At 44.2% G+C, this 27444-nt stretch overlaps 1 protein-coding gene across 1 annotated transcript in view; it reads left to right on the forward strand.

The window, feature by feature from the left end:
• Positions 1 to 27444, forward strand: part of PTPN23 (protein tyrosine phosphatase non-receptor type 23) — a 1983393-nt gene that overhangs the window by 1360516 nt on the left and 595433 nt on the right. The window contains exon 17 of the mRNA XM_044066015.1: positions 529 to 683. Within this exon, the coding sequence (XP_043921950.1) occupies positions 529 to 683 (155 nt within the window). The remainder of the gene's footprint in view (positions 1 to 528; positions 684 to 27444) is intronic.

Consider the following 27444-nt stretch of genomic DNA (forward strand, 5'->3'; position numbering starts at 1 on the left):
TTTCATCCTTGTTTCTTGGTGGAAAAGGGCTTTGAAGAGGAGGGTATGCCCCAAACATTTGTTAGCGTGTTCTAGCATCTTTTAATCTAGAAAATTGGGAGGGCTGAAGAGTGGGCTTTATTGGAGATGAAGGGCTGCTGTGAAAAGCTATCCTGGAACATCATCTGATGGATGAAGGACAGCTCTCTCAAATATTTCTTGCAAATTTAGAAACCCTAGCAGATCTGTATTTGTTGTAGGTGCCTGCATAGAATGTTTTTACTAGCTTTGTATTTTAGGACTACTGCCTTTCTGAATTTATTAAGGCTTACATTTGACAAATAAATGAGATCAGAATAACCTTACCTTGAAGAGCAGCCATTACCTGATATCTCTTTTCTGATTAACTTTGCAGTTTTGTTCCTTCCAAGCTTCAGATGGTGTCGTTTTTGCCTTCTTTTCATTGCATTCATAAACTTAAAGTTTGATTGTTTAGGTAGGGGATGGTTTTACTTTTCTGAGATTTGTTTTTTATGTGTCAACCTACAGATGATAAAGCAATTCTGCAGAACATGAAAAAGATGCTTTCCAAAGTACAAGAGATGCGTGAGCAAAGGATGTCTCTGGAAAAGCAGCTGCGAGACATGATCCAGAAAGATGACATTACCACTGCTCTAGTAACAGCTGACAGGTCAGAAATGAAGGTAGGAGTCAACTGGCAAATTAATGTTGCATGTTTTCTTTTGTCAGAAGCAGTTGTTAAATGTATGTAAGTATAGATTGTGTAAAAAAAGTTTTACTTCTCTCATGCCTGGCTCTCCAGAATGTGTAACCTAATCTAGTTTGAGAATGCCTTTTAGTGGATATAGCATTTCCCCTCCCTGAAAGCTCTCAGGCTGTCTGTGACATAGGTACAAACACTGCCAGGGATATGTTATTCATCCAGACTACTGAGGAGGATCGGCCCAGAATTTCAAGTTATAGCAAGGAATGTGTATTTAATCTGTCTTCAAAAGATTTGATAAAAGAAATATTGGAATAATTTGAGAAGTCTTAGCAGTGTATAATTAATTTAAATTTTTTTAAACAATTTAATTGAATTATCAGTTAAAACATAGGCAAGTATGCCTTTGTGTCAAAGCAAACAAACCATATTAACTTGTTTACGGTTATATACATTATACATCTCATGCATTTCTTTGTATAACTATCAACAGTACAGTAATTTCTGCATTCCCTTAAACCTCACTCCTCCAGATCATTATTATGCATGTATCATTCCCACAGTTATTTCCACTTATTTCTGAGTAATTTGCTCCTACCCTTGTCAAAGATCCCACTTTCATTTCTTTTATCTCTCTTACAATATTTAATACTTCAAATGCAGTTGATTTACACTTTCTAGCAATTGTTTTTCTGGAAGTTATCAAAACTAAACTTAATAAGGCCTTACCATGACTATGTCTAGGGGATTGAGATCCTGTCTCCCAGCTCAAAAGAATCATTTCCTTAGTTACACCCATTTGCTCATCCAATATTTCTGACAGACTACTCTGTAAGGAATTTTTGAAGTCAGTCAACTCATACTCCCAAGACATAATGTTCCCAGTTACCAATTTCTTCCCCATCACACCGCCAACATTTTCCATCTGTCTGAGGAAAAATTCTTTGGAGTCTGCTTGAGGTGTAAAAATACCTATGTAAACACTTTCAAGGGAGAATCCTAAATCTTCCAAGACTTTATTGTGTACTTGGGAGCCATGCATTTGTTTTGCCATTATTCTCTTGTAAATTGTTTATCTAGTCTCCCTTCTCAATGTTTCCTAAGCTCATCTAATCAGTTCCTATAGTTCCCGTGCAGTGTTTTCTTTCCCCTTCTAATTATCCCTTTTTTTTAGCAGCTTATGTTCTAACTAAAAACACTACCAGAACAGATATTTCAATTAGGATTCCCCTATCCCTTTCTCTTTGCCTGTACTCTGATATCAATGCCTGGTAGGGAAGGCAGTCTCCAACCTGCAGTCCAAATGTATTCTTAGCCTCTTCCCATTCTTTTACATTTCCTTCTGTAGTTATTTGCTGCCAATACCTTGGTTCCTATGCAAGTTTTCTCAAGTAAATTCCAGTCCCCTCTTGCCTATTCTGTGTACCCCAATTGCCCTAGCAACGAAATATCCTTTTTTCCATCCTCTTGCTGGCTTAGTTCTCAGAATACTTGCTACTTTAAGAATATAATTTTCTGTATGGCTGTTACTCTCCTTAAGAATCTGCATCCAAAATCCAAATCTGTCCTTATTTCTTGTCCCCCCACCCCTGTTTCATCAGCATCCCTTTCCACTTTGAATTATAGCTTTCTGCTTGTGTATGTATATGGGAATTACTGTGTACCTCTAAACCACCTTATTCTGTTGTAAGAGTCAACATTAAATTTAAGATTTTAATCATTCTGTGCACAGTAGTAATTTTGTAAGTGCTGCTTTTCAAATTATTTTCTTGTGGAGTCAAATCGGCAACTGTTAGAGGAGAGCAAATATATTGCTGGCATCCTGACATATCAAAATTATTTAATTTCAAATGTTTTGTCAGTTTGTTTGCCACTGGCAGAGGTTTGGTGTTTTTTATTTTTAAAAATAGGGTGTCAGGTCCCTCATGCTTCCATGTGAAGAAGCTACAAAGGAGAGAAGTTTAGTTTAACCAAACTGTTTTGCTTCTTTTTTTTTCAGTTTCTGAATAGTGTGGGGTTGTTTATATTGTACTTATTAAATGGTAATCATATAAGAAAAACATTTGATTAGCTGTCTGAGCACAGACATCTTTCTGATTGTGAGATAAACTGAAACACAAGCATCTTGGAAGAAAGCTGCAGTGGATGTATTACTCAGACAGTAAAGAACCTTCAGCCCCCACTTTATGTACACCATGATTATAAAGTGTTTGTTTTTGTACTAACTAAGAGAATGGCAAAAGGTATTTCCAAAACTGATAGGTATGGATCAGTGTGGTTTTGTGAAGGGGAGGCAAACATTTAACATTGAACGATGCTGATCCAGTGAGAAGCAGAATGTAAGAAAATACAGCTATTGTTGGTGGGTCTTGATGCAGAAAAAAGCATGCAGTAGAGTCAGTTGGAGTTTTATGAGTAGGGTAATGTAATAATTTGCTTTCTCTGCTAGAATAATAGAGTTAATGTACATGGGTCGGTGGCAAGAATTAAGGTGGGAGAGTTCCTCTCCAACAAGTTATATTTGAATAGGGAAGCTGGGCAAAGGTGTCCTTTCTCCTCTTTGTTGTTTGCTTAATATTTAGTGCCAGTGACAAAATAAGGGACTCGCAAATTGAAGAGTATAACTGGGATGATCGAGAAAATTTAGCTTTATTTACAGATGATATTACTTTGTACGTGATAAATCCGGAAGAAAATGATTTGGTGGTGTGGAACATTTTGAGACAGTTTCACATCTTTTTTGAGATTTAAAATTAGTAAAAATAAAACGGTGATTGTAGTGGTGAACTATGTACCTACAAGTAAACTGGTTCAGGAAACCCATATTTACTGGGTCACTATAGGATGAAGTTTTCAGGTACATTGGTTAAAAAGCTTCTGTTGTGGCAGCTAAGGTTATATGGGAAGAGACTAAACAAACGATAATACAAAAACTGGGAAACTAGAAGCTGTCATGGATATAGATTGTAAGACACAATCAGTAAAAATATGTTTAGATCCTTTAGTTTTATATATAGGTTAGGCATGTTTTTTATCAACCAAAGGAGAATTTGTGGACATTTATTAATTTAATGAAGTAAGTTATTTGGAAGGGGGGAAATGTAATAGTTAAGTGGGATAAATTGATTATCCCCTTAGAACAAGATGATTTAGGATTACCTGATTTGAATGGATATTTTAGAGTTTTACAGTTAAAAATAGATATACATAGCAAAAGCAGAATCAAAATGGAAAGGGGGGGGTGATGAAACTAGTTTAAGAAGTAGAGAGAGAACAGGACTTATAATGCAAATTCTTAAGGGTGAATAGCCATGCAGAATATTATATTCATAAATTAGTAGAAAGCATTCTAAGAACTAAACCAGGAATGGAGAAAGGACATTTTGCCAGTAGGGAAACTGCAAGTAGTAGTGTAGAAAATGGGCAATAGTGGGCTGGAATTTTCTGGATAAAACTGGTAACAAAACCAAGGTATTAGGAGCAAATAACTAGAGAGGGAAAGGTAATAGACTTTGATAAGACCAAGTAGAAGTTTGGACTTCAGGTTAGAGACTCCCTTCCCTACTAGGGATTACTATCAAAGTATAGGCAGTGAGAAAGAAAAAAGGAAGTGCAAAGTGAAATACCAGCTCTGGTAGAGTTTTTATTGAGTCTAGTACAGAAGCTGCTGTTAAAAAAGGGATAATTAGTGTGACATATAAAATATGCCATGTTAACGATACGAATTAATCAGAAAAGATTGGGAAGAAAAATTGGAAAGGCAGTTGGCAAAGGAACAATGGGGAGACATCTTTATGCCCCCCCGAGTGTGCAACAAAGTCCAGAAGGTTTGGGATTTTTGCTTGGAGACTTTTGTGTAGATAATTTTATTTCCCAGATTCCAGAAATTTTTTTTCTCGGGTAGACGGCAGTTACTGGAGGTGTGTTAGGAAAGAGAAAGGTAACTGGGAGCATGATTTTTGGGGGTGTAATGAGATGGGAGATTTTAAACAGTTCCACACAACATAGTCTTTCAGAAATGTTGGGGGAGTGATGGCTGTAACTAAGGAAACACGTATTTTGAGGTGAAACACAGGATCTGAATTGCCTAGGCATAATAAGGCCTTACTAAGTTTAATGCTGCTAGCTGCCAAAAAAGCAATTACTAGAAAATGTAAATCAGAATCTAAACCAACTGTAATTGAAATGCTGAATATTGTAATGAGGTAAAATAAATGGAGGTGGCATCTTTAGAAATGGAAGGAGCAAATTACATAGAAATAAATGGAATTTTGGGGAACAATGGGTACAGAGTAATGTTCATCATAAAATGCAGCTTGTCAGAACCACTAGACACTATTAACAATAGCCTCCAAACAGTCATCATGCTACAAGAAGAGAAAGCTGCAAAAGTCACACCTCTACACAAGGGTGGTCTTTCTACAAATCCCAGTAGCTACAGACCCATAGGTCTAAATAGTGTCATATGCAAAGCCATGGAAAGAATTGTCGTGGAAGTAATTCAAAATTACATAGAAAATCTTCATACACTGAGTATACCCCAGTTTGTTTTCACTAAAGGCAGGTCATGCCTACTCAAACTGATGTACTTAGAGATCACTAACGCAATGAATGAGGGAAAAATGGTGCATACTACCTACTTTGACCTGGCTAAGGCATTTCATGCAGTACCCCATTTTGGCATTGTAGAAAAACTTGGAAGTAGGTATCAGCCTCTTTGCCACCCACTGAATAGCAAGGTGGCTCTAAGATAGGGCCCAAGAAGCTTGGGTAGGAAAGTCCTACATAGAGGACAGTCACTAGCAGAGTCCCTCAGGGCTGTGTGTTGAACCCACTTCTTTTTGTTATCTCCTTCTCTGAAGTCAGAGCCAATGTCATGGGCCACTGGCTGACCAAGTTTGCAGATTATTGCAAACTAGGCAGTCATAGAATCCCCAAAGACACTGATATTCTCCAAGAAGAGATGACTCAGACAAATAACTGGTGCCAGAGACATGGTCTAAAACTCAATGCCAAGAAATGCTTAATAGTATTCTTTAAGAGGTTGTCTACCAAGTGGAAACCTACCTCATTGATAGCACACCTCTAAGGGTAGACCCAGTAGTCAGGGGGCTTGGAGACGCATGTCAGCAGTAACCCAGCCTTTGGCCATCATGTGTCTCTTGATAGTAAGGAAGTCATTGTATGTTGTGCAATTTATAAACAAGGGTACGGCATCTAGGTGCAAGGAAGCCATTGTTCTGCTGTATTTGGCCTTTATCAGATTAGACATCGAGTACAACATCCCCTTCAAAATGTACCTGACCAGGTACATGTAACAAATGGATTGTCAACAGAAGTTCCTCAGAAAAAGAATGCAGGTTGTAAACTGCATGTCCACCATGGATCGTGTCTAAGCCTTATCCCTGTACTTGCTCTTCTACAGACTGTTTAGGGACAATCTGTGTGTGGCATACAGGGCATCTTTGCATCCTGCTCTGATTGACTGTCTGTATAGCCACAAAACAAATTGCATCGGAATTACTCGATCTAGAGACCTAAACCTTGCTTGTAACATAAACAGAACTTTTTGGAGGGACAGCTATGTGTCTCCGAGATTACCCCTTCTCTGGAAAAAGCTTCCCATCCAAGTGAAGCAGATTTCTTCCCTAACAGAGTTCAAGGGTAACTTAAATCAATGGATGGGGAATTGGAAATTCATCCTTGGTTTGGCACCTGTTTCCCTAATGGGCACAGACCATAAAGGATTGTTTGCCCAAGAGCTAGCCTACAGATACCCCTTAGAATAATCTTAAGTATCCAATGCTGTCTGTTTTCCTCCAGTTCAACGTTTGGGTTAGCAGATGTTTGGGTTATCAGATCTGATAACCAAATCCAACCTTAGCAGTTTTTCAGAAGCTTTGGATCCTGGCCATGATTCCTTCCCTACCCATAATTCCCCCTGTTCTCCAGCGTACCTTAGATCTCGTTTGCCACTTGATCCAGAAGGACATGGTACTTGAGGGCTCTGACTGATTTGGAAGTTAGTTTTTTTTCCTTTCTTTTTTTTTTCACTCTCTAGTCTTGGTGTAGCTAATTCAGCTTCTCCTGCTACTTGTATTTCCCCCTTACTATACATATAAATATATAGAAAAAGTCTTTTTGCCCTTCTACATCTCTTACAAAATATTTGTAAATATTTTAAGTATTTCTATCGGACTCTTTTTTGATGTAATGTTTGTTGTGAGCTTTGTTTTTTGATGCTCTTGAATGTCAATTTGGTGAGAGCAGCCATTTCCAGTATGTTACACAAGCCCACTGCATTTAAAAAGTGTTGTTCTGCCTGCCATCACAAAATTCTGCTGCAGGTCTCACTTATTGTATGTCTGCTGCCAGGGGGTGGCACACTTGGATACTGACTGAGAGGCGTGTGCCTCTTTTGCTCCCAGAGCTCTTCGGGGATATAGGGATAAACTAGTCCTAAAGGGCCTTACCCCCCCAGCAAGAATTTGTCTCCAAATCTTCTTCTTCGGAGGCTCTTTCTCCTGCTAAGAGATGTGAGAAACCCAAACAAACCATCAAAGGAAAAGAAGAGACACAAGTGTGAGAGGTATCAGAAAAGAGGGTAGAGAAACCCAGAATGCCTCCAGCTTCTATAGATCTTTTGGGTCTGACACCGAAACTGCCTAAACATTCAGCTCAAGCAACCTCTCAGACCTGTTCTATGATGCCTCCTCCGTATTTTTCACTGAAGCTGGTGAGTCATAGGCTTCACTCTCTCTCTTCCTGCAGGAGAGGTGTTAATCTCAAGCACCTTCAGTTTTTTTGTCTTCAAGGTCCTTCCATCCAAAGAGGAGTCTTACAGAAGCAAACATAGACAAGATGATGCCGAGGTTCCTCCAGAAGCAGATTCAACTGGGGATCCTCCTGGCACTGACCCCCCTCTGGGGCCCTGTATACAGCCTCATCTGCCCCTCCATTGGATGTTCTTCATCTCACATTGCTGCAGTCCTAACACTTGGGGTAGTCCGCTGTCCCTCGATCAGCCCGAATATCAGAGTATAAGGCTGACGTCGGTCAAGGCGCATTTGACTGACATCAGAACGTCAGGGTACAAATGCGCATGACCAACGTCATATCCTCAGTCTTTTTTGCCGCATGGTCCGATGCAGAAGCAGTATTGCAAGTGCCGTTCGGCGTTCTGAAATTAGTTTCAGACCGAAGTCAGAGTTGGTTAAGTACCCCGTTGGGGAATATTTTAGTTTTTTCTTGCCTCAGTGGTTTACCGGATGTCAGAAAAAGTGAATAACTGTATTTCTTGTGGGAAACAGATACCGCATAGGGATTACCATAATTTGTGTATACCTTGTTTAGGACCTGAGCACGACGTTGTTGGATGCCGCTTTTGTGCTAGGTTTAATAAGCGCACTATAAAGCGGAGGTTAGATTGTGCAAGGTTGGTCTTTGGGAAGCGGTGCAATTACAAAATGCCGTCGGATGCTCCGACGCCGGCTTCCTCAAAGAAGCGCAAGGATAAGGCAGTTAAACCTAGGTTAGAGGAGTCGTCCGAACCGGACGTCAGTTCTTTAGAGGTGTCAGTGGAACCGGTGGTTCCGACGGAGGCCTCTCTGGAGACCCAGGGAGGAACTTTGATTTTACAGGATGTGGCCTCCCAGGAGGCAGGACAGGCTGTAGGGGCTTCTCAAGTAACTGTACTCCCCTCCCTTCCTAAGGGATCTAGGCCCTCTATTTCTGCTTCCAAGGCTTCTCCTAGAGGCAGGTCTAGTTTAGCTTCTGTGGGGGTCTCTCCCAGTTCTTCAGGTGCTGTGCCCAAGAAGCACATGCTCAAAATGGCGGAGGATTTAATTACTTTAATTAGAGGCTCTATGCCCCCTCCTGATAAGAGGCCTAGGATGGAACCTGTGTTGGGGGATTATGAGCAGGCTTTGGATGTGTCTGAGTCTTCGGCTGAAGACTTACAGGAGTATTCTCATTATTCTGATTCTGATGTGGATGATTCTACTCCTTCTGCTTCTCCTCCTGAGGATTTTTCTTTTTCAGAGACCCTTCACTCCATGAGAGAGCATTTTAAATGGGAAGGTCAGGATTTCTCTGATTCCAGGAAAAGGCTTAGGGAATTTTTGTTTTTACCCCAGCATAGGCCTTTAGCTATACCTCCTGTTCTAAATGTGGTGGAAGATGTGTTTGCAGAGGCTTCTCTTAATCCTGATTCTTTGCCTCCTGCTCCTGTTAAACCGGATAGGTATTACAGGGTGCCTGAAGCTCATAAGTATCTTTTTAAGAGTCCTAGGGCAGACCCAGAAACTGTTAGCCAGGGGCCTAAGGGTGTTAAGGCTTCTGTTGTCAAGAATCCGGTTCCTGCAGATAAAGAAGCCAGGGCCTTGGATAGATGGGGAAAGAAAGTTTATACTTCTTCCACTCTAGCCATGAGAGCTTTGAATTGCCAGTTTCACATGTTGAAATATCAAAATTATCTCCTTTCTCAGTTGAAATCTAAGGTTGATGCTCTGGCGGAAGGTATTGACTGTAAAGAGTTACAGGATTTAGTGCATGTTTCTGAACAGGTGGGTAAGCATTCTTTGCAATGTGGTTTTGATGCTGCACAGGCCGCGTCTAGGGTGGCTGCCACTGGGTCAGTTCTTCGCAGGCATGCCTGGCTGAGGGATCAAAATTTATCTGACCATGTTAAAACTAGGATTTTTGATGCCCCTTTGCAATCTGATGTCTTGTTTGGTTCTCCTGTTGAAGCAGTTTTAAAGAAAATGGAAGACAAGGCTAAGTCTATGCAGACAGTTAAAGATTTTTTGCAGGTTCAGCCTCCAAAGTTTAGTAGAAATTGGCCTACTAAAGGGTGGACGTATCCTTCTTATGATTCCCAGTCTAGGGGTAGATCTAGACGTGGCAGGGGCAGAGGTCAGGGCTCTTTCAGGCCCAGAACAGGGAGTTCTCTTGCACAGTCTTCGAGTGAGGGCAGGGGTCAGTCCTTTTGGAAACAGACCCAATGACCTACCTTTTCAGCTGCCAGAACCTTCTCGCCTGGCAGCACCTTTGGGAGGAAGGTTGGCACTTTTCTAAGAAAATTGGAGTTTGATTACCCAAGACAGATGGGTATTGGATATCATACACCACGGTTACAGGTTTTATTTCCATACCTTGCCTCCTTTCAAAGGCATGCCAGACGTTCCTCCTCAACAAAGAATAGAGGCTCACAAGCAAGTTTCTCTGTTACTCCAAATAGGGGCCATACAGCCGGTCCCTATGCCAGAAGTGGGCCTAGGATTTTATTCTCGCCTGTTCCTAGTCCCAAAGAAGGGGAACACGTGGAGACCAATTTTGGATTTGTCTATTCTCAACACTTATCTGGACATTCCCAAGTTCAAAATGTTGACGTTGCAGCAGCTTTTACCTCTGCTGGGCAAAGATCATTGGATGGTAACTTTGGATCTCAAGGAGGCTTACCTTCTTGTTCCTATCAGACTAAGTTGCAGGAAGTATCTGCGTTTTCGAGCTGGGACTTCTCACTATCAGTTCTCTGCATTGCCCTTTGGCTTATCTACTACGCCCAGAGTGTTCACGAAAGTTCTGGCTCCAGTGATAGCTTTCTTCAGGCTAAAAGGAATTCAGATCTATCCTTATTTGGACGACTGCCTGATTCTGGCTCAAGGAAGGGAGGAGCTTCTTCATCATTTGCAATATGTGATAGCAGTGCTAAGATGCCTGGGGTATTCTGTGAACGAAATAAAGTCCAGTCTAGTACCCTCTCAAGACATGTGCTTTCTGGGTGTGAGACTGAATACAGCATCCCAGATGGCCTTTGTAACCCCGGACAAACAAAAGAGTCTATCCCTTTACTTCCATCAGCTATCTCATCAGTCCGGGCTGACTGCAAGGACAGTCCTTCAAGCCTTAGGGTTCATGGCATCTTGTATTCTGGTGCTTCCCAATGCCAAACTGCATACGAGGAAGCTACAATGGTATCTCAAAAATGTATGGACACAGCACTGCCAGGATCTGGACACTGTCATTCAAATAATACCTTGCATTCAAAAGGAATTTTTGTGGTGGGCTCAGGAATGTCACCTAAACAAGGGACTCTCTGTGACCCGGCCAGAGGCGAGTCAGATTTTAACAACAGATGCCTCAGACATAGCTTGGGGAGCTCATCTAAATGGAAAGTGGATACAAGACAAGTGGCCTGCCAGACTACAACATCTACATATCAACATGAAGGAGATGTTAGCAGTCCAGTTTGCATTAATAGCTTTCAAGGATTTACTTCTTCCAGGGCAGGTGTTGATTCTAACAGACAACACAACTGTCATGTGGTACATCAACAAGCAAGGGGGAACACATTCTTATCCTCTATGCAGGCAAGCAATGATTTTGTGGGACACTGCTCTCAGTTTACAACTAAGTCTTCAGGCAAGGTTTCTGCCGGGAGCACAGAACTCCTTAGCAGATGTGTTAAGCAGACAAATCATGGATCCCCACGAGTGGAAACTGGATCTTCATGTATTTCAGAAATTGACAGTGTCCTGGGGAACTCCAGACATAGATCTGTTCGCTTCTCCACTAAACCACCAGCTGCCAAAGTTTTGCAGCACGCGGTTTCATCACACAGCTTGGAAAGTGGATGCTCTTTCTTTCAGTTGGAAAAATCTTCATGTGTATGCCTTTCCACCTCTGCCTCTCCTCCCAAAGGTACTTCTGAAGGTCAGACAGGACAAGCCAAGGATGATTTTGATAGCTCCAGATTGGCCTCGACAGCACTGGTACCCACTACTGAGAAGTCTAGTACGGAAGCCTCCATGGCCTTTGCCTTTGATTCCACATCTGTTGTCCCAGGAGGACAGTCATTTGCTCAATGTCAAAGTTCACTCTCTTCACCTAACAGCATGGCATATTCTGTTTTAAACCATAGAGGGTCTCAACTTCCACAACAAGTTTTGAATGTGATTTTGGAAGCTAGAAGGCCTAGTACAAGGAAAGTGTACGCAGATAAATGGAAGAGATTTTTATTTTGGAGTGCAGCTAAGGATTTGGATGTTTCTGAGCCTGATTTAAGTGTGGCTCTTCAATATCTTACTGAGTTATTGGACAAAGGATTGTCCTTCTCTTCTATTAAGATTCATGCTGCAGCAATTTCAGCTCACTACGATTGTGACCCACCTTTGTTTTCTCATCCTTTATTCAAGCAATTTCTTAGAGGGCAAAGAATATAAGACCCCACGAAGAGCTCCTACTCCTGCTTGGGATCTCAATTTTGTGTTGGAGAAACTCACTCTACAACCTTTTGAGCCTGCAGCTACTGCTGAGTTGAAATATTTGTCATGGAAGACTGCTTTTTTGTTGGCCATTACCTCTGCAAGAAGGGTTTCTGAATTGCAGGCCCTTATGGCAGTTGAGCCTTTCTTAATTTTCCACAAGGACAGGGTATCTTTACGTACTAATCCTTCATTTATGCCTAAAGTGGTTTCTAGTGTGGCTTTAAACCAAACTATTCATTTGCCTACTTTTTATGCAAATCCCCAAACTAAAGGGGAAAAGATTTTGCACACTTTAGATGTTCACAGGCAGTTGCGATATTATTTGGACAGAACTAAAGGGTTCAGACAATCTCAGCAGTTATTAGTTTCTTTTGCTTTGTGCTCTCAGGGCAAGCCCGTGTCAAAACAAACTATTTCTAAGTGGATTGGATTTTGCATTGCTTTCTGTTATTCCCATCATAGCAAAGAGATTCCAGCTGGGATTAGACCTCATTCCACTAGGGCTACTGCCACTTCAACAGCTTTTTTGAGGGGTGGCTACTAAGGATATTTTGGAGGCAGCCACTTGGAGTTCAGTGCATACCTTCTCTAAGCATTACCACCTTCCATTGTACTCTAAATCCAGGGCTGGTTTTGCCACTGCTGTGTTGCAGGGCATTTTGGCAGCTCCTGCTTCATTATAGTTTGGCCATCCTCCCTTACCTCTGCTTTGGGATTCTACCCAAGTGTTAGGACTGCAGCAATGTGAGATGAAGAACATAGTACAGTTTTGTACCTACCATAAATGTAGATGTTCGAAGATCCACATTGCTGCAGTCCAATTTACCCTCCCTCCTTCCCCTCTGTTGCTTGAGGTGGTTGTGTGGGTTGGGTTATCCATCTGAGGTATATTGCATTTTGTATATTGCATTTTGTATATATTGTATATATTAAACATATTTTTGGTGTTAGGCTAGTTGGTTGTTTAGTTGTGGTCTATGGGTTTTGACCTTTCTTTTTAGGGTCTTCTGACATCTGGGGCAAGAAAAGACTGAGGATATGACGTTGGTCATGCGCATTTGTACCCTGACGTTCTGATGTCAGTCAAATGCGCCTTGACCGACGTCAGCCTTATACTCTGATATTCGGGCCGATCGAGGGACAGCGGACTACCCCAAGTGTTAGGACTGCAGCAATGTGGATCTTCGAACATCTACATTTATGGTAGGTACAAAACTGTACTTTTCTCCTATTCTGGTCTGACTTTAAGATGTAAAGCCCGTAGATCTGAGCTTTCTCAGAGTACCAACTCTGGAGTCGACAATTGTATCAGCTTTGACTGATGACCTCCCATACTCTCTTGACTCCAGTATTGTTTGATAAGGATGAGTCTTGGAGCCAAAGCCTCAGAGACGAGACTCAGAGGAAGCGAGGTCAACTCTTAAGTTTTTGGATCAGTCCCTTCCCCTGTGTGTCTTGGCACTCAATAGCTTGGCACCATTATCAGCTTCAAGGCCGGGAAGGAATAGAGCAGATGATATCCCTCCTATGTCTCTCTCTTGGATTGGAGGAGAGCTTCTTCAGCTCTGATTGCGTCCTTGGCATTCAAGGCATTTGAAAGAGTTCTGTCCAGACCAAGAGAAGTGGGGTGTCTCCCATGCTCAGCTCCATCCTATCAGACATTGGATCCTGTATCCGCATCTGTACATCCTGGTTGGCTGGGACATTCAGCCTCCTCCAGCCACACGAGTTCCCAGTCTGATTCTGAGTCTTCCCCAGTAGCCCAAACAAGGCAGGTTCCTAAGAAATTGACTATCAAAAGGAAATACTTAGAATCCTGTCATGAGCCAGTCAGTCAAGACCCAGACTTCGATGGAGGGTGCAACATCTCCATGATCTCCTCTAGAAGACATCACCTTTAATGACATTCTTTAATTGCTGAAACAGAAGAGGTTGGTCCTGTGATGCACCTTCTTGTGAGAAGTCTGTGTTTCTCAAGGTGTTTGAGGCTGGCTCATCTGCTTCCTGGGTGGTACCATCTGCTGACAGCCTTGTAGATCTAGGTGCACAGTGGGTGTGGAAGGAACCTGATGTGATGGAGTTGATACCATGTGAGCCAAATAAGTTTTTGGTTGCTTTAGGACTAGGATGCACTGAAGCAACCCTCCAGTGGATGCCATGGTTGTTGCGGCAGCCACAAAGAAGGAACTCTTTGAGCAGAGCACATCTCTTCGAGGGCTTTGGACACATTCAGGAAATGGATACACACGTCAGTGACTTTTCACTTAGTGCACTGTATTACATTACCCATATGGCATGCTTTCAGAGATAATTGACAAAGAAGCAGACCAAGTCCCTCTCAGGTAACCTGCTGGCAGACATCCAGAAATCAGTGGAGCCCCAGTTGTCTACCCCATTCTGTACCTAATGTATCCATGCGTTTGCTCTTCAACTCAGCTGATGGTATGGCCAGGGTAGCAGGTACCAGCATGATCATCTGTCTGCACTCCTGGATACGCTTGCGTGACTTTGTGGAAGGTTTCAAGTCATCCTTCAGTAATGCCCCCTTTGATGGTTTAACCTCATTCAGACCTAAGGTGCAGGAAAAGCTCATCAGGTGTGAGCAGGAAGGCAAAACCCTGTCTGCACTAGGAATCAAATTTTCCGCCCCTCAAAGGACCTCTAAAATCTAGAAAGGTGAGAAAAAGCTGTGGTTCTGAAAATCCCAGGGATTTAGCCAGGATGCTCCTGTGGATAGACACCCCCCCCAAAGGCATAAGAGGGGAGTAACTTTAACGGAGGCTGCCTCAGAAACAGAAGTGGACTGAAGAATCAACTGTTTCACCGTCTTTTCACTGAGAAGCCTTACCAGCCTGGCAGGCCATCTAGCAGTATTCATGGCTGCAGAGGATAATCACCAGAGGCTACAGTATTCCCTTTGTTTCCCCTCCACATAAAAAGAAGGATTCTAGAAATGTCACCCAGTCAAATGGAATCTGAAGAGGCAGAAGTAAAAGGCTGCTAGTGAAAAGAGTCATCCAGCAGGTCCCCTAGATTATTTAGGATCCAGAGCCAATTTTGGGTTATTTTTAGTTCTGTAGAAAATAAGGGACCGAAGGTCAGTCGTGGACCTATTCTACCTTAAATTCTTGAATCGGAGAAAATTTTGGATGATAGTGGTTCAGTCCATTGTTCTCCTTCTGAGGAAGGACAACTAGATGTGTTCAAGAGATCTCCAGGATGCCTACTATCATATCAAGACAGCAATGCAGTCCAGAAGATTTCTGCACGAACCAAAAAGAAAAGATAAACTGAAGACCACAGACATCTGTGGTCTTCAGTCCAGAAGATTTCTGTCTGGCCAGGAGCCAGTCATCTTCAATTCAAGCATTATCATTTACCCTCACTGTAGCCCCGAGGTGTTCACCATATGTATAGCAATGGTAGCAACATATACGAGACTGCACAAGTTCCGAGAGTTCCTCATATTTGGATAATTGGCTCCTCACAGCACCAACCAAGGATCTGTTGGTCCAACTGAGGGATTTCTTCCTTCACTTTGCCCTGCAGTTGGGAATCACAGTCGATATTGCAAAGAGTCAGCTAACACCAAAGCAGCAGATAGTGTATTGGATGCCACCTGTGTACAAACTGTCAGATAGCCAACTTTCCACACTCCAGGGTGCTGTCCCTTCAACAGGTAGCTTCAGAGGTTCTTCTCCATCCTTCTCCCCTGCAAGACTTATCCTCAGACATTTGGGTTTCATGGTAGTGTCAATCACTCTGGTTCTTCAAGCTTTACTAGAAAGGGTCACCCAGACTCTGCTACACTTGGCTGTGAGAGAAAGGTTAGTTTGCTTTTTATTTGTTGTATTACTTTATTGCCTTTTTCTGTTTTGAATACTGTGATTTATTTACCTTGTGTTTTACCTATATTCTGCTTTTAAATGCATATTAAAACTTGAAAAGAGACCACAGCTCTGTCTCTTGTGAGTCGGGCAGAAATTAGTACAGGTCAATAGAACAGACCAGTTAAGGTTAATCATCTGTGAACTGAGGGGGTGGAGCTAGGAACTAAACCTTCTATTTAAGGAGTAAAATAAAACATTTCAGAGCTTTACTAGAGAGGCTCACCCAGAATCTGCTTCACTTTGCTGTGAGAAAGGTTAGTTTGCTTTTTATTTGTTGTATTACTTTATTGCCTTTTTCTATTTTGAATACTGTGATTTGTTTTATTTACCGTGTGTTTTACTTGTATTCTGCTTTTAACTGCATATTAAAACTTGAAAAGAGACCACAGCTCTGTCTCTTGTGAGTCAGGCAGAAATTATTTTCCCCACTGTCAACCCTATAGTGTTCTTAAACACCACTGTCTTTCTAGTTGCCTTCCCCTTATGTTCATTTGACCATATATCTCATTTCCTCTCTGTTTTACTGGCTTGTGTGAGTAACTACAAAATTATCATTTTCTGAAATCACTCCCCTTCAACTATTTAAATTTATTGGCCATCCTACTGTATTCCATAGTACCAGAATACAAAAGTGACCACCCCCTTTCAATCTATCTTGCTGTTTTAAAAATAGTGACTCTCCACTAAAACTTAACTTTTTAGACAGGTAAAACTTACGTTACCTACTTTCGCATCTAACTCCTCTAGTGCACACTGCAGTGTTTATGATAAACCATTTTTTTATCTTGCCTTTAAGCATCCCTGTGACTAGCACTTGCTTTAAAACCTGGTGGAAAGCACTAGGAAGTCTTAAACTGATACAAGCACTCAACTCTCCTTGTTAATAAGGAAAAGTTAATTGTAGGCATTAAACAGCCTAAAATTGCAAAGTACCTTTCTAAGGTAAAGGAAAACAGCTCTTGTACTTAACAAAAAAAAAATCACCAAACCAAGCATGTCCAAGGGTCAGCTTCCGGTGATTTCTCCTGTCCACCTGGTGAATCTGGGCATACTGGGGCAGCGCAGCAATTACCTCATGTACACAGACAACCCTCTCCTCCTACCACCCAACGCTACAACCTGCAAGAGATGCAGTTATATAGCCAAACTGGAAACAAAGCTTTCTCCACCCAAGATTGTGCAAGACAGTCAAGAGGAGAAGGTTAACACCCATGCTACACCTCAAGCAACACATAGCCCTTCTAAACCCACACCACCAGCACCCACACATAGCAATATTAAACCCACATATGTGGAGGCCCTTAACATTAACCTGCCCAAGCAACAAGGACATATGCAGCTGAAACTCAAACAAACACCAGTCACAACCAAAGTGTAACATAGCTCACAACACCAGTGTGCCACCCAACAACAGCCCATAAGGCAAGACAAAGTACCCAGCACTATAGTCATAGGTGTCTCTATAGTCAGGCACACTGATGTACCACTCACCAGCCTGAACAAGGAGAAAATTACAGTCAGCTGCCTGTCGGGTGCCAGGATCCGCCACATAATGCATGCACTCAAGTCACTCCACAGCAAGTACAAATATGACTCTGTCATTGTCCATGTTGGAGTGAATGACTTGAGACATACCTCCCTGGACTACATGAAAAGAGACATGGAAGAGCTCTCGGATCATGTGGCCCAGGCAGGTATGACCCTAGCCCTGAGTAGCATCCTGCCTTCACCCAGAATGATACCACAGTATAAGGACAAAAAGATTGACTTCAACAATTGGCTAAGCTTCTGGTGTCATTCAAAGGGGATCCAGTATCTGTCTGCCTGGGACGACATGATCAACAGACCGCGATGCTTTGCCAGAGATGGTCTGCACTTGTCACCCCTGCAATTCAGCTTACTGGCTAAGGCTCTTGCCACCCCTATAGTGCCTTTTTTAGGCAGAGTTCAAAGGGCAAAACCACCACTATAACAGGTACAAGCATGCAAAATCTGAAGGTAATGCTACTCAATGCTAGAAGTCTAAACTTCAAAATGCACTGTCTCGAGGCACTCCTAAAAATGGAGAACATCGATATCTGTGCAGTAACTGAGACCTGGTTCAAGGCTCCAGAGAGCACCCCTGCAATACCAGACTAAACTCTTGCCACACTTTTTGGCCACCAAACTAGGACCGAAACACTAAAGGTGGAGGACTGTCCATATTCACCAAGGATATTCACAACACCAAGCTAGTTGCCCAACACAATGCGTCTGAAATTCTCCAGATGCAACTAACACTAGGTAAGACTGCAATCCAAATTGTAGCTTGCTACATATCCTCCACCATGCCCCAAGATTCTCACTACACCTTTCTAAACATTACTGGAAAATGTTAAGATGCAACCTAGCACCCTAATACTGGGTGATTTCAACTACCCTGCCATTAACTGAGAAAACTACTCGTGTACCAGCACCTTTGCCCAACGGTTCTTGGAATTCGTAAATTCCAACAACCTGGATCAACTAATCCTTAGTCCCACCAGGGACTCCAGTATCCTAGACCTGGTCATTACCAACATGGAAAATCGATGTTCCACACCTATGGTCACCCATTGGTCAGGTCTGACCATAAGCTAATCACCCTTGACATCCACATCCCACTCCCACCCCCCAGTAAAGACACCTCCATAAAAAACTTCTCCAAAGCCAACTTCATGCTACTCAAGTCAGAAGTAACAAACTTCATGACACCCATGCAGACAGGAACTTAAAGTTCGACTGCTGAATCCTACACTAAGGCACTGTACACGAGCACATCAACTCATGCATGAATCATGCCATCCCGAATAGAACCAAGATGCTCTCCTCCAAAAAAAAAAGGAAGCCAACCTGGTGGTCCCTTGCCATAAACAAACTTTACAACAAAAGGAAGAAACTGTTGCAGAAAAGAGGAAAATCCCAGGATGCAAAAAATTCCCTTATCAGCCTCAGTAAGAAGCTGAGATCCCTCATAAAATCCTCCAAAGCTAGTTACGAAAACAAAATTGCCAAAGATTCCAAAGACAACCACAAGGCATTCTATAAGTATGTCAAGAATCTAAATGGCAATGCTTAGATCTGCTCTGAGCAACAACAAAATGGCATTAAATATTCTGATCCCTAGGATATTGCCAATATCCTAACAGATCAATTCAGTGCAAACTTCACCCCCTAAAGGGCCCATCTCAATACTGAAAGATTGCCAAATTCTGTTAACTGCCAGACAGGTAAAAAACGCACTCTCCAAAGCTAAGAATATAGCATCATTGGGACCAGATGACATTCCAGGCTGTGTACTACATGAATTACAAAATGAACTGGCACCTCACCTAAGTGTCATGTTTAATCATAGCCTCACCTCAGGCTTTGTGCCCACTGAGTGGCGCACAGCTACAGTTATCCCACTCCACAAGGGGGGATCCACCTTGGATCCTGGGAACTACCGCTCCATCAGTCTGATGCGCCTGATCTGCGAGGTCATGTAACGTATTCTCATGGAACTTATAAACAAAGATATTGGCAACCTTCAATCACTGGACCCCACGCAGTTTAGGTTCGTGAAGGGCCGATCTTATCTCCTGAACCTGATTGACTTCTTTGAATCAGTCTCCAGAGCTGTGGACAAGGGTAAGGTGGTCCACATAGTCTATCTGGATCTCGCCAAGGCCTTCAACATCATCCCCCACTCTGGAATCATAGATAAACTTACTAAGCTGGGCATTAATCCCTACATCACTCAATGGGTTGCCAACTGACTTACTGACAGAACCCACACTGTAAAAGTAGCAGACTCCAAATCCAGCTCCAGACAAGTGGAGTACCTCATGGTGCAGTCCTGGGACCACTCTTGTTTGGCATCTACTTCTCTGAAGTACAGGGCAACACTAAGGGACTCTGGTAACAAAGTTCGCAGATGACTGCAAACTGAGAGCCATTATTGAATCCCCAAATGATGCGGATATTCTGCAAAAGGGCCTTACAGAAACAGATGCTTGGTGCCAGAGCCATGGGCTCTAGCTCAATGCCAAGAAATTTATAGTTATCCCCTTTGGGAAAAAAACATGTACCCGTGAATTACCACATAGGTGGCAGTACACTAAACACCGAAAGTGTGATAAGAGACTTAGGGACACAGGTGGACAGTGGTCTCACCTTCGATAACCACATTGCCACAACAGTCAGGAAATCCTTCTATGTGGCACACCTCATTACTAAGGGCTTTTCATCCAGAAACAAGGAGGTCATTGTCCCACTGTACTCATCCCTCATTAGACCCATTATAGAATACAGCGCCCCATTTGGTACGTACCTCTCAAGACATCTGCAACAACTGGAAAGGTCGCAGAAATACCTCACTAAAAGAATCATAGACTTAAAGCAGATGCCCTCTGCTGACCATATAAAAAAACTCCACCTATATTCTGTTGCATATCGTCTACTCAGAGGCTATCTCTGCTTAACATACAAGGCCATGTCAAACCCAGAGCTGTTGGACATGCTACACTTAAAGAAATCCCAATCTCTCAGAGACAAACGCACCAGGGATCTAAGCCTTGTCATCACAATGAACAAAACATGCTGGAGGGATAGATTCCTGACCCAGAGACTCCCCAGACTCTAGAATAGACTGTCCATACATGTCAAGCAGAGTGCCTCTTTGGCCGTCTTCGAAAGGAACTTTGATGATTGGATGGGAGATAGGAAATTCACCCTGGGGATCATGTCAGTCACCCTGCTAGACAGGGGTCCAGGGAAGTAAATACTGTGGGAAGAAGTAGCCAGGGAATTGTTATGGCTAGGCTTGTACAGGCCTTAGGACCAATAGCCTAGTACCAACCTATGAACCTAAGATTCTCCATGAGAGTTCTGCAGTGGACTCTTTCAGTTCAGTGGTCCATGATGTCCCATCCACTGCGTACACCAATATACCTCACACCAATTTGCAAGAGACCGAAATGTTCTAACATCAGATGGTGGTTGACATCTCCCAGTTTATCAAAGTGTTGACTGATGTTCTTCGTGTTTCACTGTTGCAGTCATCACTTGTGGGTTATCCCTGATGGGTAGCCCTCGGTTGGCCCGACTACCAGAGTCCAGCTTTTCCCCTGCACCGTCTGCTGTCACCTGTGGACTGACATCAGGTTGTCAGTGGTATAAAGGAGAGCAGCTGGTGCCATTACATCAGTCTTTCTTGCCGTGTAGCCCAAAGCAAAAGCAGTCTGCGTGTGTGCCAGTCGGTCGCTGCCAGAGTGAAAGTTGAATCTGAAAACTACTAAAGCTAAGTACCCCATTGGGGACCTTTTTTCTTGCACTAACCGATGTTCGAAAAAGTCAATAATTGTCTCCGCTGTGGAAAACAAATGCCACACCGAGACTTCCATACCTTGTGCATTACTTGATCTGAAGTAGTTAGCTTCATTTTATCTGCAACCTGTGGGTATACAGATCCGTATCGGATCTGAGCCGGCAACTTTTTTTCTAGCATCTGCTCCAAGCTCCGAGCTCTTCCGCTTACCCATAATGCCCTACCATCTCCTATCTTCCCTCAGATCTCATTCGCCACGCCAGTAGTGTGCATCATGGTCTCCTTTGCTCTGAGCTCAGACATAGTAAGTGGAATTTTTTTGCTGATATCTAGGTGTGCTTGACTAGGATTTCGCTTCCTCCCCTTCTGTAGTATCGCGTTTGGTCATTGGTGTAAAAAAAAAAAAAAAAGTTTTTTTGTATAGAGTAGAAGTTAGGCCTGCCCTTCCCCTACCTGTGTGTGTGTGGTTTTTGGAAAGGTAGTGCTTGTACCTTGGAGTGCAGGACTATGGCTGACCAGCCAAAGCCTGTTTTCAAAAAATGTACAGAGTGTGGCCATAATCTTTCCCCTGCCGATGGTCACACTCTGTGTGTGGTATGCTTAGGAGTGGCACATTTGTCCACTCAGTGTGCTGTTTGTTCAGGTTTCAACTCTAGGGCCGTTAGGAATCGTAAGGCCAAATTAGTTACCAAAGTCCTTCTCCCTGTTGCCATGCTGGAATCTGCCTCTGTCGCTAGTGTACCACCCCAGACAGGGACTCAACCTCTCTCTTTGTCTGGCGATGTGTCTTCAAAGGATAGATCTTCAGTCAGTGAGTCTGATAAAGATAAGGAAAAAGAAAAAGAGAAGGAAAAGGAAAGGTGCAGAGAAGAAAGGGAGAAAAAGGACAGGCATCGTAAGAGATCCCCAGACAGGGAGCTCTTTCTCAGCCCTCCATCTAAGACCATGAGGCCTGTTTCTCCTTGGCTCCGGTCTCCTCGTTTCTCACCGGAGCCATTGGAACATTCGGACCCGAGGCCCTCCACCCCACTGCACAGTCCAGCCAGATCCGAGTCGGTGGCCTCTTCGAGGTCGACTCGGAGGCTATTGGACATGGATATGGACAGGATGATGCGGAGATTTATTCAGACCCAAATTCAGATGGGAGTCTTGCCAGGTCCCTTTCCCTCTGGAGGGGCAACCTCCATGCCTCTTTTCCGCCCCATCTCTCCTTCCCCAATCCGTGCTTCAGCTTCAAGGCTCTTGGATCTGAGGTTTTTCTGAGCTGGTAGCTCGGCGCCGACAGTTCCTCCAACCTCGAATCCGGCTGTTACCTTGAGTTCCTCGGATCCGACTTGTTCAGATCCGAGTGACTCTCGGAGCCGCGGACAGGGAGTCTAACCCGGGGGAATGGATTCTTCAGCTCCGATCTTTTCGGATCCGATCCATTCCCTCGGACCTCAGGCTAACCCTATCTTTGGCTCCGGTTCCCGCTTTGGATCCGGGGAGGATTTCTCCCTCGGCCTTCTAAGTGGTGGAGAGAGTTCTCTCCCAAGGATTGAGACCCCAGCCCATCCCCTCGGATACCACCCAGGCCCCACTGGATTTGGCAACAACTCCCTTCATCCTGTCTCAAGGACAGCCCGTGCCAGAGGATCCCCAGGTAATTTTCCCCGAGGAAACCCCTGCGGCTCGCGGATCCCCTTCTGAAAGCCCCACTGAAGAGGGCCACGATAAGTGCAAGTGCAAAAGGAGACACTTGGACCCCCCCCCCCGAGTCCCTCACTACTGACACTGACTTAGATAAAGGAGAAGGTTCCCCCAGGTCACCTCCCGAAGATATCTTCTTCGAAGTAATTATGGAGATCCTCCACCAGAGGGGAGGTTGATCAGCCCCAAAACCTTCTGGGGGTGAGTCAGTGTTCCTGGAGGCCTTTGGCATGGGCCCATCTACTTCTTGGGTGCCCCACCAGCAGACCCCTTGGTGGACCTCATCCCCACGAGGGCATGGAAGGAGCCCGACACTGTAGAGCCCATCCCCTAATGCCCTGACAAGGTTTTATCTCCCCCTTCTGATAGACGACCCTGGTCGAAAGGAGCCCCAGTTGATGCTATGTTGGTTGCAGCAGCCACAAAGAAGGAACTAGCACAGGAGAGTTCCTTAGTCCACCCTCCAGACAAGGAGTCCAGGTTGGTGGATAGGTTTGGGAAGTGCGTATACTCCTTAGAGACTTTTTCTGTCTATGCGCTGAATTATTTGGCATATGTGATTCAGCTTCAGCGAGACCTTGCTTCGGAATTCGTTGAGTCGCCCCCAGAGTCTTTATCGCTGCAGGACAGACATCTGTTCTCAGCAAAAATGCCTACTCTGAAGTCAGTCTCAAACACATCTATGCAGCTACTTTCCCATGTCACGGAAGGAGCAGCTAGGGTGGCTGGGACAGGCATAGCCGTGAGGCGTCATGCCTGGCTCAGATTGTGTCCGTTCGCGGACCCTTTCAAGGCGTCGTTTATCAACGCTCCCTACGATGGTTCTTCCCTCTTTGGGAAGACAGTACGTGACACACTTGGCCAGAGGGAAAAGGACAGGAAGACTTTGTCTGACATCTGAGTCTGCTTCTCTAACCCTCAGTAGTCCTTCTCTAGGCATCAAAGAGGGCAGAAGAAGATGTGCTTCCGAAAATCTCAGTTTTTCCGGCATTCTCAGGACAGCTATTCCCCCAGAGGCAGAGGGGGACAGGATCGACGCTGACCCAGATGTAGAGGGGGTCCCAGGAATTTCGGGTCTAGGGAACCCTTCTCTGATAGACCCGGTCAGCAGCCCTGAGGGGTTGCCTGACTGTCCTACTCTGGAGACAGTCGGGGGACGATTGTCCTTACACCCAGCGGCATGGGAGTCCATTACGACAGATCGCTGGGTTCTTCAGATAATATCCAGAGGTTACTCTGTTCCTTTCGTTGCCCCTCCAAATATTACAAAACAACTCCCGGATGTTCCACCCACTCACAGGGAGGCCGCAGCTCTAGAGGTTTCAAAGCTGCTTCTCAAACGAGCCATCGAAAAGACCCCCCCCCCCCGATCAGTCCGGATTAGGCATCTACTCAAGTTTCTTTTTGGTGCCAAAAAAGTCTGGGGACCTCGGGCCCATTCTAGACCTGTCAACATTAAACCTGTCGGTAGCCAAATGGAAATTCCGGTTGGTCACCCTACAGTCCATTCTACCTTATCTCTGAGAGTGCGACTGGATGTGCTCGTTAGACCTTCAGGATGCTTACTACCACATCAAAATACACAGATGCTCCAGGAGGTTTCTGTGCTTCCGGCTGGGAGCCAGTCATTTTTTAGTTCAGTGCCCTACCCTTTGGTATCACCACAGCCCCAGGGTGTTCACCAGGGTAATGGCAGTTGTAGCAGTTCACCTGAGGCTTCAGGGTATTCAGGTGTTTCCATACCTGGACAACTGGCTCTTCGCTGCGCCCAAAAAGCATCACTTGTGTCTGGCCTGAGATTATTTCATTCGGTTAGCAGACCTACTGGGAATTACAGTCAATGTTCACAAATCTCATTTGCAACCAGTACAAATTCTAGACTTCATTGGGGCACGGTTAGACACTTTGCAGATGAAGGTATTCCTAACTCCAGACAGGATTCTACATCTCAGGTGCCACATAGCTCGGATAGCGAACTCCAAGTCTTCAAAAGCGAGCTAGGTTCTCCGGGCTCTGGGCTCCATGGCTGCCATATCTATTCTCCCTTATGCGTGCCTTCACATGTGGGTTCTTCAATGGACTCTGGCTGTTCAGTGGTCTTGGCTAGACCTACCCATGGAATTTCCGATCAAGATCAGTCACGTCTGCAGGACATCTCTTCTTTGGTGGTTAATTTCACCGGAGATATCAAAAGGGCGCCCATTTGCGTCACCCCCAGTCCAAACCACAGTGACCACGGATGCCTCCCAACTCGGGTGGGGGGACACTGTTCGGGAAGGATAGTCCAAAGCACCTGGTCCCAGACAGAGATCAATTTGCACATAAATGTTCTAGAGATGAGGGCAGTGCTTTTAACGTTGGAAGCCTTTCACACAGTCCTCCCTCTTGGATTGATTGCAATTCAGTCAGACAACATGTTTGTCGTCTGGTACATCAACAAGCAAGGGGGAACCAGATCCGACCCTCTATGTCGCGAGGCCATGAGAGTGTGGGAATGGGCGATTTCCACCGGTCGGTTTCTGATGGCAATGCACATCCCGGGGCCCTCCAACACTTTAGCGGACAGATTGAGCCGGGCCATTCTGATGCCTTACGAGTGGTCTCTGAAACAGTCAGTAGCGGAGGAGATTTTCCTTGCATGGAGTTAGCCTTGCTGTGATCTCTTCGCATCACCTTCCAACGCGAAGTGCAGCAAGTTCTTCGCTCTGATTCCCTCACCAAGGGAAGTCCACAGAGACGCTCTAGTCCATGCTTGGCCGCCTGGGCTTCTGTATGCTTATCCACCTTTACCTCTCATTCCAAAGTTTCTTCAGAAAGCTTGCCGACTACGGTGCAAAGTGATCCTCATTGTCCCGTTGGGGCCTCGTCAGGTTTGGTTCCCATTCCTTTGGTCTCATCTCTTAGGTCCCCCGTGGGTTCTGGATCCCTGCCCGAATCTAATTTCCCATCCGTCAAGGACACATCCGCCCGATTTGGGCAGTCTCAAGCTAACAGCTTGGTTGCTCCAGTTCCGTTAATTGCCAGGACTCCCGGTCTTTCATCCCAGGTAAAATCAATTCTGGTGGCCTCTCTTAAAGACTCCACTAGGAAACTTTATTGCAGTAAATGGAAGCGCTTTTCCATTTGGGCCTCACATAGAAAAATAGATCCTTTTACAGCCCCTGTTCCATCGGTGTTGGATTTCCTGTCTGGTATCTTTCAGCAAGGAGCTAGTTCCTCCACAGTGAAAGTACAATTGGCAGCCATTTCCAGTTTTCACATTGGTGAATACAACATGGCCTTAGCCTCCTCTAGGCTGTGTAAGGCTTTTCTTAAAGGTACTTTTCAGCTACGGCCCCCTGTCAAGGATTCTGTACCTCCTTGGGATCTTACTTTTGTTTTACAGGCATTGGTGACCCCTCCTTTCGAACCTGCAGCTTTGGTGGACTTAGCCTTCCTAGTCACCATCACATCGGCTAGGAGAGTTTCTGAACTTCAGGTTCTGTCTGCCGTGCCTCTGTATTTGGCCTTCCATAAGGGTAGGATATCCCTCCGTACTAACCCTTCCTTCTTACCTAAAGTGGCATCTGAAGCAAACATAAACCAGTCCATTAATCTGCTCGTTTTCTTTCCCATCTTTCAAAATAAAGGTGAATACAAACTCCATTTGTTAGATGTTCATAGACAACTTAATTTTTATCTTCATAGAACGAAGTCTTTTCGCAAGACTGACCAGTTGTTTGTCTCCTTTTCCAAAGCGTTTATGGGAAAAGCTATTTCTAAAGTTTCTTTAGCCAGATGGATCACTCTTTCCATTTCACATGCCTACAAAGCAAAAGGTTATCTCTTCCTGGTATAGTTAAGGCTCACTCTACCAGGTCCATGGTGACTTCTGCTGCTTTCTGGTCCAGGGTACCTTTGGACAATATTTGTGCAGCAGTGACATGGACCAGTTCACATACCTTCATTTCCCATTACAAATTGGATCTGATTTTGAGGGGTAGAGCATCCTTTGGCTCTGCGGTGTTCAGGAATATCCTTCCATAAGGGCCTCCCAGGATCGGAGTAGCCGGGAACTCTGTCCCACAGGTTGCAGATAAAATTAAGTTAACTACTTCAGATAAAGAAGTTATGTACTCACCATAACGTTCCATCTGAGTAGTTATACTTCATTTTTCTGCAACATTCCCTCCCTCTGTCCCCCGGACCTTATCCTCTTTTCAGGTTTGGTTTATTGGGTTGAGTTGCATATATATTGTTAGTTGCAGCAAATTCGATCTGAGGGAAGATAGGCGGTGGTAGGGCATTATGGGTAAGGGGAGGAGCTCAGAGCTTGGAGCAGATGCTAGAAAAAAAAGTTGCTGGCTCGGGTCCGATATGGATCCGTATACCCACAGGTTGCAGAAAAATAAAGTATAACTACACAGATGGAACGTTATGGTGATTACATAACTTCTTTTTTAGGCCCATACCACGACGTCCCCAGTTGTTAGTTCTGCGCACATTTCAGTTCAAGGACTATTCACCGTAGAGCTGAATTTGTAGCCAGGCATTTCTGAAGTAGATGTTCTTTGTGTTTCACTTTTGCAG

The sequence above is a fragment of the Protopterus annectens genome, chromosome 3.part0 (assembly GCF_019279795.1).
Source record: "Protopterus annectens isolate FY-2018-M chromosome 3.part0, PAN1.0, whole genome shotgun sequence".
Taxonomy (NCBI): domain Eukaryota; kingdom Metazoa; phylum Chordata; order Ceratodontiformes; family Protopteridae; genus Protopterus; species Protopterus annectens.